At 38.6% G+C, this 23,269-nt stretch overlaps 1 protein-coding gene across 1 annotated transcript in view; it reads right to left on the bottom strand.

Moving 5' to 3' along the window:
• Positions 1-225: 225 nt before the first annotated feature.
• Positions 226-23,269, bottom strand: part of LOC112137128 (voltage-dependent calcium channel gamma-2 subunit) — a gene marked incomplete in the record, with an annotated part of 76,317 nt that continues 53,273 nt past the window's right edge. The window contains 2 exon segments of the mRNA XM_024259287.2: positions 226-3,705; positions 6,567-6,707. Of these exon segments, the coding sequence (XP_024115055.1) occupies positions 3,173-3,705; positions 6,567-6,707 (674 nt within the window).

The following is a 23,269-nucleotide window of genomic DNA, read 5'->3' as shown; positions in this document are numbered from 1 at the left end:
TCATCACTTTAGTTCACTTTGTCTCTTGCAATGCTCTAATATATGTATAAATATTCTTAGCTGCACTAAATAAATGGCAAACCACAAACTTACCTTAAAACCATACCAACAAAATACAAAAATGTAAAAACTGGGACATTACTCTGAATTGCAAGACAATGTTTTTACATCTTTCATCCATCTTCCTTTTTTCCTATTAGCAAAACGCAGTTCACTGAACAATCATTCATTTCCCTACAGGGAAGGGTCAATTTTTATTTGTCATCAGGACTTGATGCATCCAAGTTCAGAGTCATTCCGTTTTTGGCAACTTATAAGAAGTTATACTTTTTTTTTTATCTGATTTACAATAAAACCAAAACGAAAAAAAGACAACTAAAGAAACAGGCTGACTTAAAGATCAGATAAGCTGTGAAAATAGCATGAAATGAAACACCAAAATAAGTTATTCAAAAACTGTTCACAATACTTTTGTTTTTAAGATGTAATTATTCCGCCCCATCCCAAAATCTCTGTTCAAAAGAAAAAGAAACCAAAGAGACACAGTACTGTAACATTAATTTATATGTTCCCACTGCCCTTATATTGTATCATTTGTTTAAAACAGAGGTTCATTAAAAGTAGATCAGATGATTTTTTGACAAGCATGCATGTAAATTCATTATTTGTCGTCACTTTGCTCAAGCGTTGTGGCAGCTCTGCACTCACACGCACTACTTTGTGTCTTTGGCAGTAGTGACGGCTCATTGTCCACAGTCTTTCTTCAAGTTTGCAAAGAGATCTTCCCAAAGTTTTCACTGCTGTTTGTCCCTTTTATTGGAACAAAAAAAGAAAAAAAAAAGGAAAAAAGCAACAACAAAAAAACAAAGGAAAAAAAAAAGGTCAGCTTTACCTAAAAAAATATTTTGCTGTTGCAGAAAACACGTTAAATGTTTACTAATTTCAGTTTTTCAGGTAGCCTTTTCCATTACAGACTCCTTCATGGTGATGTGGTTTCCATGACAACTTGATTTAGTTTTACCAGTAAGAAACTGCTGACTCACTAAACTGTAATTCTTGATGATAGTTTTGGTGCAGGGGAAGTATTTCTTTATGATATATTAACATATATATTCATGTATTTATATAGAATTACTACATATATTAACTTTATGATTTCTTTTTTTTTTGCAGCCTTAGTAGCTCTTTGCTTGAATACCACACTGCAGCTTTTCACAGTATTATGTGATTTTAAGAATGAAATCAAGAAGATACAGCAACTAAACGAAGGAGTGGGGGTGTAATGCTGGATTTCCACTGGTCCATCTGCGGTGTGTTAGACAGGGAGTCTGTCTCACGAGCGTCAGTCAGTTTACAACAGGGGTGTTAAACTCATTTTGGTTCACGACCCGTCTGATCTCAAGTGGACCGGACAAGTAACATAATTGCAAAATAACCTGTTAACCTGTTATCTGTAGCTATGTTATTGTTTTTTTTTTTTTTTTTCCTCTGTTGGAAAAAATGCCTCAACCGATCTAGTGGCCTAATCACTTATTATTCCATTGTTTCTTATAATTATTTCTTGATCTCTTGTTATGCTGGTTTTCCTTTGCTTCCCCTAGTGGCGGAATTGTGCATTGCGGTTATTTCTTTAACAAACCATAACTTACCACAGGAATGGGTTAGAAATTTGCTTTAGTTGTTTCAACAGCTTCATATTTTTTTCTCTTCATGACTGGGCCAGATTAAACCATCTGGTGGGCCTGATCCGGCCCGTGGGCCTGATGTCAGACACTGTCCCTGTGTCCCTGTTGCATCTCTGGTCCGTACCACCAACTCCCTGGCTTCAAGGGGAGTAGTTACGATAGAAGACATTGAAGAAAATAAATATTTTGGCCCCATGTCAGCTCCACCCTCACTGAGTCCTTGTAAAAATGCTGATGATGATTTTCTACTTTCAAAATTAAACTTTTGTCGTCCATAGTGAGAATGGACGATGGTGTTATCAGTGTGATATCGCGTGAGCACGTCCCTTTAAATATAAAATAAGAGGCTTGATAAGTCTGTTGGTCTGGACTACGTCTGTTTAATTTGGTCCAGAAAGAGTCACAAACCCTGCGCTTGGTCTGTATTCAGGCCACTGTCTACCGGACTTTTCTGTTCCAAACCAAAGCTTTTAAACAAAACCATGTGACTAAAGATCTCTTCAGTCATTGGGCAGGAATTACGAGGGTGGGGCAAAGCTACAAGATAAAGAATAATGGAAGACCTACATATTGCAATCCTTGTCGGGATAGTTCACACTTTATATTTTGCTAATGTTTGTGTCAAAACTTTTTACTTGTTACTTTGGTAGTCTCATTGCTGCTCCACTGGTTGTTCACATCCCGTAATGCCCGGCTACGGTGGCCTATTTGGTCCAACTGTTCCACTTTGAGCATGGAGCCTATTCAGAGCGAGGAAACTGAACATTTTTTCCAGATTATCCGGGGAAACAAACTCTGGGTTGTTTTAATACACCCAAACATTTTTTAAAGTTATATTTTGAAAGTACAACGGAGAGTTTTATTTTGAAATTTGTATCTCATTCCTGTTTCTCCAGGTTTTTTGCCACAAATTAATGCGTTGACGGAATGGAAATAGATGACGTACGTCAGACGTGAACATTTCGATTGATCAATGAAGGTTATATTTTTTTGTGTCAACGCAACTAAGATGCACCGCAGACGGACCAATGGAAATCAGGCTCAAGAGTGTTGAGGGCATGTGTGTCAGGAGCTTGTTGGTTCAGGGGGGTTTATAGGCTGGGCCAAAAGGAGGAGGGGAGGCAGGCCACCTTTTTCTTAAAGCAAAGAAAAGTAAAACATATGAAGTTCACTTTTGAGCAGGTTTCCTGGCCCAGCCCACCTCTCCTCAGTTTCTAGAAACACCCAAGCATCCCAGATGATGCCCCCCTCCCCTTCATCCATGACCACTCAACACTTTACAAATAACTTGCTAAACAATGGTTCATGGGAAGATCATGCACGTCTTTTTTTTAATGCATTTTGTTTCCTGTTTGCTCTTTTTTTAAACAGAAACCCAAATCTTCACTTAAAATATGAACAACCCCCCCTCACACAACAATCAGTCTTTTAGCACTTTCCAATGTCGTCCTTTTAAGTTATGCAAGTGTCTGTGGTCCATCTCTGTCTCATACAGGTGTAGTGCGCCGGTTGGCGGTGTTGCTGTGGCCGCCTGAGTCTTTCAGGTCCTTCTGAATGCAGTTGTGGACCTGTAGGAAGTTGTGGTCCCTCTCTGTGGAGTTATAGGTAGCTGTGGGGGTGCCTGTTTGGCCCTTGGGCAAGGTGTACATTGACAGCTCAGTGGAAGGTAGCGTCCCGAAGGCCTTCAAGCCGACTGGCGATGCCTCGCGGGAGTGCGAGGGATCCGTAGAGCGGGATGAAGAGCGCGAGCGGCGTCGGTAGCGATAGCGGTAGCTCGGGATGCGCGTGATGGCTGCACCTTGGAGGTAGTCGGCAGCTCTTACGCCCACTCGCAGCTCTCTGTGGCGGTCGATGAACATGTGCACAGCTAGAACGCCCACCATTTCAGCCATGATGAAAGAGAGGGCACCGAAATAGAAGGACCATCCGTATGAGTAACTATTCTTCTTAGAGTCGCTCTTCGACGGGTCTCCTGCATTGGCTGATATGTACACGATAATTCCTATGATGTTGCTCAGACCTGGACGTTGGAAGAAAAAGAAAAAAACACAACAAGGTCAAAAAGATTCTAGTTGAATGTATTAAGCAGCAATTTCAGGAAAACTTTACATTGTATTTGAGATGGATTTTAAAGTTTCATTGTGATTCTTAGTCATTTTCTTCAATATGAAACATTTTTAAAGACCCACTCCAAAGAAAATTGTGTTTTTGTGTGTTTTTAACTTGGGTTGTCTTGACAAAAGTCTGGCAATACAATACATATTGCAATACACATCTCACGATATGATTCATATCCCAATATATCCCAAGACCAGAACAATTTTTTAAAGAGTGTGATTAGGAAAAAATGTGTTAATAAAATGGTAAAATGCATTTTATTTTATGATCACAACGCCAAGCATTGGTCTCGTCAACATTTTAAATCGATACACGTATCGCCACATAAAATATATCGTGATATATCGCCGAACCAATGCTTCACTACACCCCTATTTTTAACATGTTCTTGAGGTATTTTTCTGAAGATAGGTGACAAATGTAAATTTAATTAAGAATTAAGTATTTCTTTATTCAATGTGAATTAGGAGCAGATGAAAAAATGTCATTGCGGGAAGCAGAACCTACAGTGACAGGCCGTAAAATCGTCTCTGCTCCATTCCGATGCATCCACTTGTAGACGACTAGATCCATGTACGTCTTTGTTTTAGTCATCTGTGCTGGTATCTGGCACAAAACTGTAATGCTGTATAGCTTCAATATTGCTCAACATTTTTGTTGCACCACTACTGTTTGATTGGTGTATTAGGGGCTGTAAGCGAGTTAGGATGATGGGAAGTGAGGAAAGGCTTACTTCAGGCTAACAGTTTCATTTGATTTTACCTAAAAATGACATAATCATAATACAATGACAACTGATAATGCTTTGGAGTGGTACTTTAAACTGGACTAAATAATAGCCCTAATAAACCTAATTCCAAGATTTACTTTTTGATCTTCTGGGAAAACCTCCCTCTTTATATTTCTCTCTCTCTTTTTTTTTTTTTTTTACCATTTTGTACTTAGGTGTCATAACATCGTGTCAGAATTTATTACCTTTGCTCTGATAGGAAGGATTCTTTATTGCATTTGAACAGTGTGGATGATTGAATGCCTAACTCAAGACAACTCTGTTACAGATTCATTAATTATGGAAATGAAATCCACTGAACCTGCTGGATTGAAAGTACATCTAATAATACTACTGCTCTTTGCCTTTCTCCTTCTCTCCAAACTTTAATTTTAGCCTTAGAGACCCACTCACATCATTTTTTGATCTATTTTCAAAGTGTTCCCAGTAGTCTTAATCAGGATTATGATTTTTAGGCAAAATGATAAAATTTAAAAAAACGTGTAGTTTTCTAGGACATAGTTTCTGCAGAGCGGCTGAAGTTTGTTGGAAATTGACCCCTGAGTTGCGCTGGCATGGACGAGGCTGACCCCACTTCCCGTCACCAGTCTGTTTTCACTGCTGGGTATTGCGAATCATTTCCAGACTCGATTCATTTCAATTCACCAGAGCCTGGATTGATTCAATTCTGATATTTTTTATTCTTTTGATCCTCTCAATTTAATTCAATTCAACTCAGTTTTGAGTTTACACATTTAGACACATTTGTTTAGAAGTACATACCATACAGTGTTACATGGATTCTCACAGAGAAGCTTCAAGAAGTTTCAGTTTGTCCACTAGGTGGCGATCGTGCTGTAGCATTACACATTATTCCAGAAAAATGATAGTATGAGCTGAAAATGGTGCTTTAGACCACTAATATCTGCTAAAAGGAGTTTGAAAAATTAATTCTTTAAGATGTTTACCAAGCGTTAGCATTAGCCGTCCTGTGACGAAATCCCATTATACGTTAGCATCAAGCTAGCTGACTTAAAAAATATACGTAAGATCGAGCTCTACTATTATGGATTGATTATTGATCTATAAAGCTTACATCAATTAATCAATTTTACCAACCCAGCTCTAGTTTACACCCTCTCCCACTAGATTAAAACCCCTCACACCCCCAACCTAATATTACTGTTTCAACAAAAATGGCTAGCGACGTTGGAGCTTTCCAGCCGTACAGTTTTGGGCCAGATGCGAGCTCGGATGAGGAAAATTAAGAGGTACATGGATCTATGGAGTGGAGCAGGGAGCTTGTGGCCCACCCAGCATGTTATCTACATCACAAACATGATCTTTTTTAGACTGCATTCATTCATCTGCTGCCGATTCGCAACAATTGAGTAAAGAAAAACTCCCAGCAGCAACAATCGCTGAATTACCATCCTCTTTTGCTGCCAACATTTTAACTTCACAGTCACTTCGTCAAGGCAGAACCATGACGACTCAATAGTAGTAAGTAAGAGTAAGTAAGTGAAAAGGTAAACTGGGTGAGGAGTGTGGTCTCACTCCGCTCTGATCCATATCTGATTGGAGTTGGATCAAAGATAAAGGCTATCAGGGACACCTTATTTTTAGAGTGCAATCCCACTGGCTTTCTTTTAGCCTAGCAACAAGGCAAGAGACAGACAGATTCAAACAAAGAGAAAAGAGAAGAAAAAACGTGTCCCTCACTTCTGACTTCGACTAATTAGTTTAGCACAGAAGGCCTTGGACTACAACCACAGATTCACTCAAAACTCTGCACTCTCTTTGTATACTTCCCTCTCTTACTTTCTTGTATTTTTCAGTTTTTTTTTCACTTCGACTTTCATTAATCAATAAAGAACATTTGCATCCTTTTCCATAAATCCAAAATTTTAATGTAGTGCCACTATCTACACTTTACTAAGTGATCCCCTCCTCTCGATTAACAACATTTTCCACCACTCTTTCCCCCGTGATACCTGCAGAGACAAAGAGAATGCCAGCGCTGAGGATGATGTTGTGGCGTGACTTGTAGAACTCGCTGGCGGCGATGCAAAGCCCCCCCATGAAGAGCAGGATCACACTCAGTATGGGGAAGATACTAGAGGCCCGCACAGCTCCTGGATGGAGAAAAACAGCGGTCAGAATCCTCGACAGACAAACACGGTTCAGTGGATTTTATAGAAAAGATAGCTTCAAAATCAGATGACCACATGGTCACTGATAGTGAGGGATGGTCTTTGAATTTTGTGCATTTTTTGTTATATATATATATATATATTTATATTATAAATGTGAATAATATCATATAAATTGTAAATATTATGATAAGGATATATATAATGTAAATATTATTTACATCAAATCTGGTAGCAAAAAAGAAAAACACAAATATATATTTTTTTGCTTTTTAGCAGCACATATAGACAGAATGACAGTTTATTTTCTATGACAAGAAGAAAGCAGACTAAACACATTATTCAAAAATATGGGAAATATTGTGGTTTGTTTTACAAGTGTACAATTTTATTACAAGATTATCAGAGTTTAAAGACCCAATCTGACCATCTTTTGATTGTGCTAAATTTTAACATGTGTCATTTTCAAGGACATAGTTTCTGCAGAGCGGCAGTAGTTCATTAGAAATTCTCCTCTAGGTTGTGGGTGCAGAGCAACCCTGCCCCCTCTTCTCCTTCCCGTTTTACACGCTCTCCAGCTAGCTTACTGCCCCTCACACCCCCAAGCTAGTGTTACAGTTGCAACAAAAATGACGAGCAATATTAGAGCTATCCAGCTGTACAGTTTTGAGCCAGATTCCAGCTCAGACCAGGAAAATGATTGGATTTAGCCGTCTACAAGTGGATGCATCAGAATGGAGCGGAGCAGGGTGCTTTGAGGCCCGCCCAGCCTATTTTTTACATCAGCTACTGATTCACAAAAATATGAATAAAAAATCCTCACAGATGTCATACTAAACTAAATCATATTAAAAATTTGTCCTCCATCATAAAAAAATCACAACAAGAGCATGTCAAAAGCACTTTTATTTAGTGTAAATCTTTAAGAAAAAACAAGTATGTGCTTAATGAAGCCTTTATAGCACTGTGCCAAAAAACTAAAACAAAACATGATAAATAGAGTCACGCTAACACAATTTAAGATTCAACTTAACAACATTGACCTGAACTCATCTTTGGTTGTTTTCTATGGGGATTCATCAGAAAAAGAAATAGCTGATTAGCATTTTGAAAGTGGAACATTTTATTTTGCCAATAATCTCAGGAAGTCTCAGTTAGAGATAATCTTTTGAAAGACTGCATGGTCAAGATGAGGTAGGAAAAAAAAGACCTCAAAGAGTGTTATCAGCAACAAGTTCAGAATTCAGGCTCTGTGATGATTACAACCCCCCTCCCCCCGGGTGAAATATTTTATTCTGCTGCGATGGCAGCATTAATGCAAAAAAGCACATTAACTTCCTTCAAGATGACATCTTCTTAAGGGACATTCATGCATTTTTCAACGAGCCGGTTCTAAATCACATTCTGCACACTTGGTAAGTCTTCTACTGCGCATATATACTGCACACCTCCGGAGAACTCCACATGTATTCATATTTGAAAAAAAAAATATATATATATATATGTATATATATATTTATGTGCGAGTATTTACCCCTTGTCTTTACCCCTATCCGTTTTAATTCGATTAAATTAATTAGAATTTTGTAAAATTGTAATGTAAGATGAGAATTTGTTTCTGTATTCCTAAAAGTCATTTTGGAACTCCAGATTAACACTTAATACATGTCGCTGGTGACACCTAAATAACACACACTTTGTCATACCAAGAAATTCGAGTGTTAACATGATCAATGTAAATCCGCCAATTCTGACGCGGAGAAAAGCTGCTTTTCAATCAGCTTTGCACGGATATACAGCACTTTATGTTAGTAAATCAGTTCTCACTGAGTCACACAGGTGTTTTGACAGGGAGTTTTACGCCGTTCCTGATACATCCTTGTATCCTGTTATCCGGGCTGGGGACTGGCACAGGGAAACGCAGTCTTGGGCCACCTAGTGGCTACATAGTTTAGGCAGCAGCGCAAAGGGTTTTGGACTCACACTGGATTAACGGTAGTCAAAAGAATGTTAAAACAGGAGCTGAAGCTCTGGTGGTAAAGGGTTAAATGTCTACAATTAAGACAAAAACATGGCAGATATGACATAAAGCATAGTATGTGTGATACATGCAAGTATATCATTCATTTACAAAATCCTGGCTAATATAATTTGATTAAAAACACATGATAAATTATGTAGCAAGCTGATGCAGATAATACTGATAATGAGATGTACTTAATATAGAAATGATCTACCAGTACTCAAAATATTTCTTTTCATTTATCCAATTGCTCTCATATTGACACACTGGTTGACAAAACCAAATGGAGGCGACTATGGACTCTCTTTCTCCAGAACATTTAGAGTATTTTCGCTAATTTGCCATGTACGTGCCACAGAAACGTGCGTTTAAGCGGTCACGGATGTTCAAAACTCTTGTTCGTGCATTGCTACACACGTTTTTAAGTCAATTTTCAGACTCTACGTACAAAATATGTGGCCATTAAATGTGTGTTGCAAGTTCAATCAGGTTGAATTTTGTCCAATCGGGAACTCAGATTTAGTAGCGGTGTATGGATGATGTGCCATTTAATTTATGGAAGTGGCAACTATTTGAAAATTGATCACAGAGGAGAAATTAATAATTGAGGTTTGTGTTCGGCTGAAATTATCGGAATAGAGCAGTGAAGGATAAAACACTGGAGCGAGATTCACAAAATGTGCAACGCTTCAGCATTTCACACCAAGCCTCTTCCAACTGCAGGTGGCAGATATGTGCTGGTATTAGTTAGTGACAGTGCAGTGTGAACACCATGTGCTAATGTGCATTCTAGAACCAGTAACAATGTATCATTACAGTATATGGCTTCTTCACAATAAGAAGAAAATGTGTCATTCCAAAAGAACAAAATGCTGACCTTGCTTTTTTTTACAGTTTAGGCAAATGAAACAGTAATAGAAAGTTTAAGAAAATTACAGGAAACTGTGAAAGAAAAAAAAACAGACAAAGGACAAGGATTACAGTCAGGATAAATATGGAAACGATTAGAAAATTGAAAAGCAAAATGAAAAAGATGAGTGCAGAGGAGGGAAAAAAAGGAGGCAAGAGGACAGGCACAAAGACTGGAGGCTCGGAGTTCTCTGTGAAGCTGCTTTTGCCTACAGCACTCTTTGTCTCACTGTCTCTACCTCCTTTCTTTACACTCCTGCTTTAAGCTGAAGGCAGAGAGTTTAAAAGGAGAAAAATTTAAATGCGCAGGCCTCCAGGCAAACCCTGCTACCAAGCACATCATGGCACAGAGACAGAGAGATGGAGAGAGTTTAGCTGAGAGTGAATGTGCTGGAGTGGCAGCAGCATAAAGAGATATGCACAGTATGGTTTTAGTTTTTTATAAGCACGCTGCAGGCCTCTGTGGATGCTAAGACGCCGTCTTCTTGGTTGTCTATTGATCTCAGTTTATGGGAAGCTGCCTTTTCCCATTCTGCTGTACTGTATATGTGCCCATGGTGCACTTATACACCATCATGTATATTTAGCTTTAAAAAAAACTTTATAGAACGACAGATAAAACATTTTTACAGTTCAAAATATATATTGTTTTTATAAAGGAAGGCTGGGATTGGTCGTCACATTGCTAACTATTGCCACCCTTGAAGACTCGACATCAACATCCAACATTTGACCAAACGTTCTACTCATTTTGGGGTGTAAAATGTTTTTTTGTGCGACTAACACAGATCTACGTCCAAATCGCAACAATAATATCAAAACAATAATAAAAAAAAAATCCCCCAAAAAATCTAGAAATGTTTTGATTTTTCAAACTGAAAGATGTTTTGCTTAAACTGTCATCAAACTTCTGTTTTTGCGTTTAGTGATCTATTAGTGTGATTTGTCCTACAAGGCCACCGTAGAGAAGGATTTAGTATTTTGTGATTTTGATAGGTCAGAGAAAATTTCTATGTTGATATCTAATGACTTTGCTATTAAAAGCCAGCAAATTGTTTGTTTGTTCAAAAATAAACATCAATTTTGAAATGAACATCCTTTTTCTTATAAAGGTCAGATATGACATTGTCTCCAACCCCTCCAACTGAAGGGGCATTTGGAGGGAAAGGGGTGTCTGAATAGTTTTTTTAAGGGTAAAGCTACTATATAAAGATACTCCTCTGTATAGGTCTTATAAATGAGACTTTTTAAAACCAAATGTACTGTATTTCCAATTGGGATAGCTTTTTTTAAAGCTAGTTTTGCAGTAACATGCATTATATCAACACCTTTCAGTATCCTCTCAAATAAGACTTTCAATTTACATGTATGGGCGAGCTGCCAGGCTGTGATGTTCCACTGTTCTACACTGCAGTCTTGAAGCAGCGTAGGCAAACACACAAAGCTGCAAGTCCGACTCTTACATCTATTCCACACTTTCAAGGCTCTTTTTTTTTAACTAAACTTTTATCTTTGCTAAATTCCTCTGACTGCCGGTTTGGTTCTGCTGCAGTGGTGTGTGTTTATAAGCGTGTCTCTGGCTGACTTATGGTTTCATTAGTTGCAGCAGAGGAGAGGCTTGTAATTGTGGCTGAATTATAGAGGCGGGGGTGGACACCACCATGGGAGCTCCCGGGGTTGTACACACACACACATATAGAGGGTAGAGCATGCACATCCTACAGTGCAGAATATCCCTATTACTTGGTCACACATACGCTAGCTCAACAAGCTACTGAGTGAACACACTCATCGATCAGACTACTGCCTACTCACCGGCTTGCTCTCTGTCTAAAGTGGGGTGTTTCCCATACACACTGTAGCCTATTCATGCAGGAACAATCTGCCCCCTCCCTCAAAGAGAATTCGCCCACGTGGGAGAATCCAGCAGCAAAGAACATGTGGTATTGGGAACTCAGCGCAACTGCTTAAGGGGAAGAACTATCTGAGTGGATCTGGAGACATGTGGTCATGCAAGGCTGGATTATGATTATTCCTTGAAAAATGTTTCGAAATAAAAATGAGTGTAAACACACTCAGCATACGTGTTTGCGTGTGTTGAGTGTGTTTAGGTATGATTGTAGTACACACACGATGGGGCTTGCTCAGCCTGCCAGTCATTATCATGCCGTATTACTCATGTAAATCGTGATATGCCCCTGTGTCACTACTGGCCAGCCAAAAATAGCTGCAGTGACATCAGTGAATCAGATGATGTCAACAGTGGGTGATGTAGCCTGTCTCCTAGCATCCCGATCAGAAATATTAGGATTGTTGTACATTTCATTTGCCAACTCAAATATTGAGGGCTGTCACCATATATATATTTTTTTGGTGGATGTGGAGAAAACTGGAAATCTTCACATTTTTTTATTGTTTTTTTTTCTTTGTTTTGGAATAGCTTTTAGAGTAAAAATATTCCACAGGTACTCATGGATTTCTTAAAGCAGAAACCATTCAATACTCCCGGTATTCAAACCAACTTCTTCACAAGACAGTAATACAGTACGACATTAATTCATTGTCTTCTTCATTTCTTTAAAGACCTCTGCATTAAATAACATAAATATTACTAAAGATTGAATAAAGATGTTTTTTAAACCTAAATACACACACAGAAAAAAAATGTCAAAATCCCTTTTTCAATGAGACATATCAATTCTGACACATTGGGCGATTTGTTAATTTTTGTGCTCACAACTGCTAGTTTAAGTTGCCAAAAATATTAATATGAGTGTTCAGGAAAAAAGGCACCTTATTTACCCGCTGTCTCATATTTGATCCACATATTTTTAACATGGTATAACTGCTTTATAAAACATTTATTATCAACATGTTTTTCGTTATTTTAATACAGATAGTAGTCATTTTAAAAATGAATAACAACAGATGAGTTATTCTCACTATAAAGTTTAAAAAATAGCTACCCCCCCCCGAACTGTTTCATGGTAGCACCCATTTTGAAATAAACAGGAAAAGTCCTTCTACTGCCCCTAGTGGAATGACGATGAAAACATGGATTTTCCAATGGGATTTTTAAGGAACGTTTGGATCATTCTAATGAAATAGAGGTCTTAGAAATGCATGTTTATATAGGGTTAAGCATGTAGATGGACATTTAAAAAAATAATGCTACAAACTTTGTCATCGCCATTTTTGTTTCGCCAATGTGAGAACAAAAAGTTTCAATAATGGATGAAAAGATTCTAAAGTAAAATGGTATGGCCTGAACACCAGGACATTCAAAACCATTAAGACAAAAATCTTTAAAAAGGATGGATCTTTTAATGGTCTCATTAGGCCTTTGGCCAACGTTTTTTTGCAAATATTGTAGCTGGAGTGTTACAGCAGTCGCCTGCCAGTCAGATTATCAGTTAGCCGCTTGATTCCAAGCCCTGAGAGTAGACGTGTCCCTGAGTAAGACAGTTAACCCCACTTAGACTCCACTTTGTAAACCTGACAATTTTTTAAGCTGCTTTGCACTAAAGCCCTGCATCAAACCAGTGACTATGAGCATTTTAGGCACACTTTTAGGAGGTTTTTCTCCTGAAAGCATATTAAAACACTCCAATTGAGGAGCATAATACATGTAGCTGACTATAAAAAGAATGATCAAAGATGTATTTAAAAGAACGCATCCACTGAATCATCTGTTATTGGTTTGGTGGATGCTCATATTATCATACTTTTTGTGAGTCAGCACTCATAATCCTTATCCGACTGGAGACTTTTCTATTTCACACACTCCATACAGTAGCTGCCATTACGCTCCCTGTTTACTGGGTTACCATGCATTAAGAAAATAAAGAACTAGAGTTTGGGTGAAAATGGTGAAAGTAGAAAAAAAGTTTAGTTTATGGTGACATCTTTAGTTTTTAGGAGTTGACACGTGGTAGTATGCTATTGACATACTGCTTTTATAAAATGGTGCTTTGACCACTTTAAGAATCACACCAGATCTGTGCTGAATTTCACTAAAAGGCCAATGAACTCTGTTTTGGCCATACTCTTAGTTCTTTGAACTACCAATTTACTCAATCAATGTGAATCAGCTGATTCTGACATGGAAAAAAGCGACTTCCGTTGTAAAGTGTTGCCCATTGGCACAAAGCTGGAGCACCAACACATTTTCATTCCCAAGTCGTCAAATATTGACGTATAGTTAAGGACCCCTTTTCATCAATTTTTGATGTTTTGGGTCCCCGCATTATGTTGTTTTTTGACGTGCTGGATGTTCCAATTAAATCAGGAATCCGGTTGTTTTGTTGGACATGGTATTGGACTGAACTTCGGGTATCTGGGCTGGTACCAGTACCCTAACCCGGTCCGCGTCCGAACCAGTACTGATCCACGTTCGGTTCCAGGTTAAGTTTAGGGTACCAGTGTGGTCCACGTCCCAGAGGTTGGGGAGCCTTGGTTTAATTGGAATAACCAGCGTGTCAAAAAACGATGAGACCATAGTTTTTTGACACGGAAAGCTCTTTAACCATTCGTCAAAATGTGACGACTTAGGAATGAGAATGTGTTGAATGCATAGCCACAATATTCAACACCTACGTAATGTAAAGTGTAGCATATAAGTGCAAAGTGTGTGTGTACCAGTTTGTTGTTGTTACCGACAATTCCAGTGTTAAAGGGAAATAGCTAATAATGGCGAACGTCACAAATGACTTAGAACGACTGCCCTTATGGGTAGATGCAGTGTGTCCATGGGCAAAAAAGGGCAAACTTTGCAGGGGCACTGTTACCGTCAAACAAATGTAAGATTGCAAACCATTCAGTGAGTCCATAGAGGAAAAAAACTACATGTAATTTTTTTACTTGAGACATACTACAGGTGACAGGTCGTAGCAAACATTTAAACTAAACATAAGGGTAAGTAGTAGTACTCAGTCTGAACTAGAGTTTGGCGTTGAGGCACCGTACGACAACATCGCCCGTATGTCATAAGCGCATGATCCTTACAAATATTTTGCGATACACTTACGACACTCTATTTTCTGCACAAGCCTTAAAGGAATTGCAAGGCACACCTGCACTTCGAACAGGTGCAACCGCGCCTGCCAACAACCCTCCATGGGCCCAACAACCCAAAAACCCAACAGCACCTGTACGGGTCAACCCCCGCACCATGACTAAGGCATTAATTGTCCAAGGACATGATTTTGTTCGGCCCAAGTCTTTTATTTGGGAGAAAACTAAACTCAACAAAATTAGGGCAAAATAGATTAAGTTATAGATCAACAATAATCAATAAATTATTAAATAAAATAACATAAGGTGTACAGCATGATTATCATGTCTCTATTAACCTATGTAGACCCAGACCAATTTTCACTAAAAAATAAAATTATGTGGAATGCACCACAAACCAAGAGGACCACAGAATTCCTTTCTAATATTTTTTGGTTACATCGATGGTTTAAGTGCCCCATGACATTTTTTTTTTTTAAACATTTTCCCAGTCGTGTTTTAATTATGATTATAAAGTTTTTAACTTAAATCCCACAACCTAAATGTCTTAAAAAGCCATTTTCATTTCCAAAATCTCCTCTCAGGGGGCGTGGCTTTTGGAGCTGAGCGCTCTGAGTCCCCCATGTCTGATTATGATAGCTCTGTGTCACGCTGACGTAAATCTTCACCGCTGCAACATAAAAATATCAAGCAGTATCTGTAATGTCCAGCTGTATCATTTTGAGCTGGATGTCAGCTCGGACGAGGAAGTGAAGATCTTTGTGGACCAAAATTACACCAAAAGGCTGATTCTTTCTCCTTCCTGTTCACCAAAGACTTTTTTGGCTAATTATCAAATGTTTATTGTGTATTGACTGTGACCAATAAATTCAATCATTGGTTTCTCAGAGCAGAGTTCTTGATAAAATAATAAAAGCTAACATCAAAATGCCCTTTCATTGATTTACAATCCTTTACGATTGCGGTCAAATGAGCCGCCGTTCACATTTCCGTGGTCACATCAAGAAGCTCCGTGGAGTCTGGTGGAGATTTTTCAGCGTTCTCAGTCCTGCTACCGTAAGTATTGGATGTAACTCACACAAAAAATCCAGTGATGCTGATTTGACCACAGAAATGTGAACGGCGGCTCATTTGACTGCAGTCAATGGGAAGATACAATCTTTTCTTCTCCAGAACCTGAACTAGACACTAGGAACAGATGAGGGTTTAGTGCATGTGCAGCAGAGCTGTTGTGATGGAAAAAAGATCATTCATTCAAACAGAGTCTGTCTGAGATAGTTTGATTGACAGAGATTTAAAAAGAGAAATACTTGGAAATGCAACAACAAAATTATTTATTTTAACATTTGTTCTTTTTCTCAAGAAAAATGCCACACATACATGTTTAAAACTAAAAAAAAACATGATTTTCATCGGAGGGGACCTTAACAGATGTCTAATCGAGCTGCAGTGAATGAATGCAGAAAAGCATTTGGAAGGTTGTCAAAACATCAATCACTGCACAACATAAAGTTACAAAGCTCAGATAAATAAGTGCATTCTTCAAGTCTTACAAACAGAATGGAGAAAACCCCCTGTACCTTAGGATCCAAAGTACTTTACTACAGTATGCAATACAAATGGTGTGAATAGGCCTTAGTGTGTAAGATAAAACCTCAAAAGTGCTCCCAAAAAGACCCCCAACCAGGAATATGACGAGGACCTGTTTGCTGTGAGACAGAAGTAACAGACAATGCCACTTTTTAGGGATTTTTGTTTTACTTTGATTACTGTATTTAAAAGATGTAAAGATGACAATAAGATGATTGATGTCAAGTGGAGAATTTTCTCTAGATTTTCCTTTACAGTGTAAAAAGATAGGACAGTCTTTAGCAATAATCTATGAACCAGTAACCTTTTTTTTGTGTGTCTCTGGGCCTGTGACGGACTGGTCACCTCATCCCACCTTTTGCCTGATGTCAGTTGAAATAAGCTCTACATTCCCATGAAGCAAGTACAGAATGCCTAAATAAATGATGGAATTACAAAAGTTCCATCGAGGTCTTGAGATATTCGTTTCAGAGATTGGATTCTGTTTTACCAGCTTACTCACTGGTGACAAAAAACAGAGATAATAGATGATACTTTAAATCAAACCGTTACTACAACTGTATATTTAATCAGTCTGTAGATTTCAAGTCATAGTTAGAAATACAAGCTATATTTTGGGAAATTTCTGACTTAAGAGTATGCTACAAGTATGGGAACAGGCACACATTCACAAGCACTGTTCCCTGCATTTATGATATGGTAATGGAAAGCTTTTATTTCAAGGACAGCAGGAGTTCAAGAGCGTTATGGTAGAGATATAGACTGCATGCCCCACAAACACTACTTCACTGTATGTAGGACATGAACGAGTCTTAGCAGGCTAAGGTGAAAGTTCTGTCCTTGTCGTCTGACTGTTCAGGAGAGCTTGTTCCTTTTGTAGGTCCATGATCTTATCTGATGATTAAGTCTTGCAAATTTAAGCATCCTTTCCCCTGTTAATTTTCCGCTGCGTGGCCACAAAAGATAGCAACTGTACTGCAATTGAGTCACGGTCCTAAAACGATGCATATCCAAAGGGAAGAAAATGAGCACACCAGCAAGGTAAAGCCTTATCTCTATCCTTTATATTATGCTGCAATGAAGGATGGGGGCGGCGACTGCTGTGGCGTTTTTTGTACAACTGCTGCAAGATGAGGCTGCTTGCTCTTACATAACCACATGTGCACATTCATCCACAGAGCAGGAGGGGTAGCAGCAGGGCGGTAGGGGTGTGGGGTGTTAAGCATGAGATGGCTCAGAGATCAAGAGACTGAGGGAGATAGACTGAAAAGGCTCCTGGGGAAAGAGGGGGAGACAGAATGAACAAGTGGAAGCGTGCACGCAATTCAAAATGAATGACAGCTTGAATCCATACGTTGTATTGATCTACTTCTGTTTCAGGCTGTGCACATTGTCTAAATGGGACCACTGGTTTTAATTTTAAAAATATATACTTCGAAACTCAACACACTGTATTTAGGAGTAGGAGCAATATATTTGAATGTGTAATCATCATAAATATTATTATGACCGCAGCTGCCACTGACAGCAAGGACCATAGTGTAATCACATTCAAAAAAAGGTTTGGGCCTTTGAGCAAGAATTTGACCCCTGCAACACGTGCGAAAATTCACCAAAATTTCCTCACACCTTGTAACTGGTGAAAATGAATTTTGGGGCATAGTGAACAACCTCCCTCTAAGACGAAGACATCATGGAAAAAAAAGAAAAAAAATGAATAGGCTGAAAATTGCTTATAGAGTCAAAAAAGAAAAAAAGTAAAATCCACAAACAAAACCAAATTAGAGATAACTAAAGGAAATTTTTAAATTTTTATGGGATGGTCACACGACCTACAGATAGATTTTGTGGCAAAGTTTGAGATTCACCCATTTTCACCTTTTCCCGCAATATTGGAAAAGGAAACTTTTGTTTGAGTGATTTTCACAAAATTTTCCACGCTTCACCAGTTTAAGTCAACAATGAAGCTTTGACCTTGGGAAAAGGCTGCCATCAGGAATTTATAAAAGAGCAAAAACGAAAAAAATGCTATGTCAGAATTCCTTCCCTACTCACTATTCAGTGAACTAATAGTGGTCTCGTGTTGTACCACAATGTATTGCAGTCGAACAATATTTGCAAAATAAACATGTTTAAATGTAATTTTCTTAATGAGCCATCCACATTTTCATAAGCAGAACACTGGATTCATTAAAAGACATGATGGAAAGTTCATTTTGATTCGATTTTCACTTCATTAAATTGGTGACATCATATCTGGCTTTTAGAAAAACAAAAGAAAAGTAGTGAGTATCGTGTCTGAATTACTTTTAAAATCCAGGGCACTAGATAGTCCCGCACTATATAGCTTTTCTTGTAGTTAGGGATTTGGGTGGGAATTTGGACATAGGACAACTTTAATACAACTACAAACAAAAACTCATCTCGGGGATTTTTATCAACCATCTTCTAGGAAGACGATTACGAAGCAACTGGGGAAAAAATGTTGATATTAGAACTTGTCGACATTGAATGCCATGCACCTGACGAGCTCGCGAAAATGGTATTCTGCTAATACGCGTACATTATTTACCTGAAAATTGTGAAAATGTAATGACTCATGCTAGAGCTGAACAAAATGATATAACAGGATATAAGCATTTAAAGAATGTGGGCGTGGTTAGCAAAAACCCTCTGTTGCTAAGGAAATCCAAAAGTTTACTTTTGCAGATTCATCTGAAACGCGTGTCTTTTTATTTGGTATCCCCGGGTGACTAAAACATAAAATGGTAGCTATGGAGATGAAACAAAGAAAAGCTGCCATTTAAAAAAAAAAAAAGTGTATTTTTACATCAATTTGTTACATGCAGCTCTGACTAGCATGGGGCAAATGAGGGTGGCAAGGGCGGAGAAGCGCCTGCAGGCCATTCAATGCGGCTTGTGGCTTTAACTTAATTTATGTCCTTAGTTCTCATAAATATACCCAACAAATGTTTAAGTTTGTTGACATCCATCCATTTACTATGGAGTTGTTTGGTCTAGATCAGAAATATTTTCCTTGAATCGTTTGGAAAGATTATGACACTTTTTTGTAAGGAGCAACCATATGGTATAAATACTAATCTAGTGCTTCTTCAACTGAGCAGCTTAAAAACTTTGTTGTGTGAGTTTGTTGTATTCTTGATTAAAAAAGAAAAAATATTAACTTTAACAAACTTCACAACACACTTCTCTTTTTTCCTTCCTGTGATCTCTCCACCCCCTATAATCTCCATCCTCCAGCTGTCAGACAGGCGTGAAAGCCTCAATGGAAATGGACAGACAGATGGGTGGAAAGCAACAGGAAAAGGCAAGGGATCCAGGGAAAGGAGGAGGACAGGAAGAGGTATGACCCACTTTGCAGGAGCCTGGAGTATTTATGGAAGAAACTGTCCTATTTGGTGAACCGCTGGGAGAGCGACAGCACTGCACTGATACCCTTCTCCTTGTCCTTCATCTCCTAAATCCTTTCATCTCTTCGTCTTTGCTTTCCTTTTTAACCCATTCTATCTACTCATCTTTTTAAAAAAGTTCTCACCTTTTTGGTGCGGTCTGTGTCCGTCCTCGTCAAGTTGCTTTTAAAAAGTTTTCCCGTCTTTAAATCTTATTGCTTTGACTTTACCTTGCTCTTTAGCAGCTTTTCCTCATCTGGTATGTTCCTCACATTGTCTCTGTCCTTTCTTATCCTCTTGCCCTCTTTATAAATCTTCTCTTTGTCCTCAGTGGATAAGTTTTCTTTGGCCTCGTTCTCACTTTTGCATTTACTCCCATTTTAGTTGGCACTGACTACCTTGTATATCGCTGAGCCTTTTTTCAATTTCACTCATATCATTTCACCTACTGTCCCTTGGACGTCTAAATTACTCAATTTAAATAAAGAAAATTGGTGACCATAGAGTTTTGTCCTCTCCCTAAAGGATATGTAGGCCATCTAAAAAGAAAAAAAGCCACACTAATTTGGCTCTGTGTGCTCTACTTCACAGTAGAGTTTTGTAAAAATAAAATAAAAAAAACAACAACAAACAATTTGCTTTTACAACAAATCATATGAGTTGTGTCATTGGGCAGTGCTAAAGAAAAAAAGAAGTCCTGAACTTTATAATTAAATTATGTTTTTGTTTTTTTTTTTCAGTTTGTTACCATTTCTGGTGTCACAGTGTTATGGCAGAATTTTCTACCTGCATTCACCACCTGCACTATAAGCTCAAGACTCAAGTCTCAATCATTTTAATTTTTATGAAGTTTTAAGGGCTCTTTCCAGCTGACTCTTTGTAAAAGTAGTTGGTTAGGTTTCAAAGTATTTATTTTTGAAATACCTTATATTTCTCAGAATTTAAGTCATATCTTTTTGCATAGTTTAGTTTGGGATGCGACTTATTCTCAAGCATGATTTATTGATTTTTTTTTTTTTTTAATGGGCCCAAATAGGGTCAAATGTTCATTATTTTACCACTAACAACCTGTAGAGGGCACTGCAGGTGTGTGTTGGTAATTGCTACTGAAAGCAGTGCAGAAGAAGAAGGTCGCTCAGTCTAAACAGCAGATGGCGTCCAAAAACTAACGTGTGGGAGAATCTGGTTGTTCTCCTCATGAACTATTTCTCTTGTTTGCATTGAAGCCGATTGATGCGGGACGGCAAGTCATCAGACCGGGTCAAAGAGAGACGTAAGTACCGCTGAAAGCGGCTGTCATTCAGACACACCTGCTGCAGTAGATGGTAAGCCTCACCCAAAAAAAAAAAAGTAATTGACCCATGAACCCAGATACGTAAAAAAAGGCAGTAGACACAAGTTTGACGCGTGAATCGCAACCTTTCTCCCCAATTTGCGAACACTTTGGTTATATAGGAGCAATATACTCTTACTTTTTGGTCTGTATTCTTAATATTTACTGGACTATAAGACATTCTTAAAGTCTTAATTTCTCTCACAAAAAGACATTGCGCCTTATAATCTGGAGCGCCTTATACATGGATGAATTCTGGTTGTGCATTTTGATGATGGTATGGTGTTGGAGGTGCACAACGCTCCGTCAAAATGCGGGTAAGTGTAGCTGTGTCTTTACAATACTAGCAAGGTTGGGAGTTAGCGTAGTCACAGTAACGTTTGTTTTACCTGTATCAATTTGTGTTATAAGTTACGCAAACGTGGCTAACACAGCTAATACGGCTAAAGTGGGTAAAGTAGAGTGTTACAAATAAGTTCTAGAGTTATTGTGAACACAGTAAATAAAGTCTGCCTGACTGATTGATTTATCTCTGACTCTTTTGTCTCACTTAATGCACCTTATAGTTTGGACCCGGAGGCATTTGGATCCATATGCAGGCAGGTAAGTTTGATAGTGACCAAAACAGGCAAGGGCAAAAACAAAGCTGTAGTCAAAACACGTGGAGCGAGACAGGGAGGAGGGGAAAACAGGCAAAAGTCAAAACACAGCAAGGCAATAGATACAAGAACACCACTCAGGATTGCTAGGTAAACGCTAGACAATACTTTGCAAGGAGCAAAGTCTGAACGGGGCATAAAAAATGGTGAGGCTGATGAGAAACAGCTGGTGATGACGTGGACAATGAGCATTGATTGATGGGAGATAGAGTGAGGAAGTAGCATAGGATGTTAATATTCCAGAGAGGGGTCCCTCTGGTGGTTGGAGGTGGAACTGTAAGTTCGAGCCCTGACAATAAGTTTGAAAACAAACCATTCATTGATGCTGTGCCTTATAATCCTGAGCATCCTATAGTGTGGAAACTTTTAAGAGGTGGGTTGTGATGTTAAATTTTTTGGCGGGTTCCCCCATTTGCCATCAGACTTAAGTAGCTTATCAATTTCAACCACTGTGTTGACCTCACATGCTGAACCGATACAGCCACTTCTAAAGGGAAAATCTCAGCAGGTGTTGGTGGACTGGGTCAGTGCCATGCAACAAGGCCACCGCAAGAGTGCAGGATCATACCTCTATGCACTGCAGGGAGCATTTAGCAATGACACCCTTCCAGCAGCTACAGATGAGACACAAAAACCAACAGCAAGCAGGAGCCGCCAGGGATGGAAGGGTTGGAAGTATGTATGCTGTAGCACCAGAGCTTTGGCCCAGTGACAAGCGAAGGTGGACCCAAGGTTCAACTACATAATTCAAGGGGCATGGGAGCAAGAGGCTTGCCATCCCCAGACCGCAGGACAGGGCGTAGCAATGGTCGGGATCGATAGGCTAATGGGGCACACCTTTTCGAAGTGACTCAATCACAAATCACTCGGTAAACAATATTTCAGACATGCAAGGTAGAGGATATGATGGCTACAACATTTAAAATAGATAGGTAGATACTAATTGGACATATCAAGAGTAGACAATCAAAGCAGGGATTTACCAAGTTGGAGTGTGCCATCTCATGATTAGCTGATGCAATCCATTGAAGTGAATCACATCCCCAGTATTTGTAGACCTTGAGTAGACTCAGATTAATGCTCGGATTGATGCTCTAAAATTACCTTAGACCTCAAATGTTCTCCAGTGAGGCATCTATGGTTATTTGAAAATCTGTTTTCAGTGTTCACAAAGGATAAATAGTTTCACCTGAAGCTCCAGAATGCTTCATTACACAGGTCATTCTGCATCCTTGCAAAATTTTCACATCTGTCAAAGATTCTTTAAAATTTGAAAAGATGGTGGGTCCAACCAATAAACAGAATGTCAAATAAAAAACAGACAATCAAAAAGAGAGAGCTTCAATTATAGACATTTGTAAATCAGAGGAGACCTGGCCCCAACTTTTAAAAAAAAAATGCCCAAATAAGGATAAAGAAGCAAGAAATAAGAGAAGAGGATCACTTTATGAGGTATGCATTTGTAGTGCAAATGCAAATGTAAAGATACATGCGATGTCCTCGTTATATCTGTGTGTTATATTTGTTATATAATTGTGACATTTCAAATAGATTACACTTTTTTTTCATTTCATGCATATTAAAAAAAGGTAAAATTGTGCCAAAAA

Source organism: Oryzias melastigma, linkage group LG1 (assembly GCF_002922805.2).
Source record: "Oryzias melastigma strain HK-1 linkage group LG1, ASM292280v2, whole genome shotgun sequence".
In the NCBI taxonomy this organism is placed as follows: domain Eukaryota; kingdom Metazoa; phylum Chordata; class Actinopteri; order Beloniformes; family Adrianichthyidae; genus Oryzias; species Oryzias melastigma.
The sequence above is the reverse complement of the archived record's forward strand: the minus strand, read 5'-3'. Positions and strand labels throughout refer to the sequence as shown.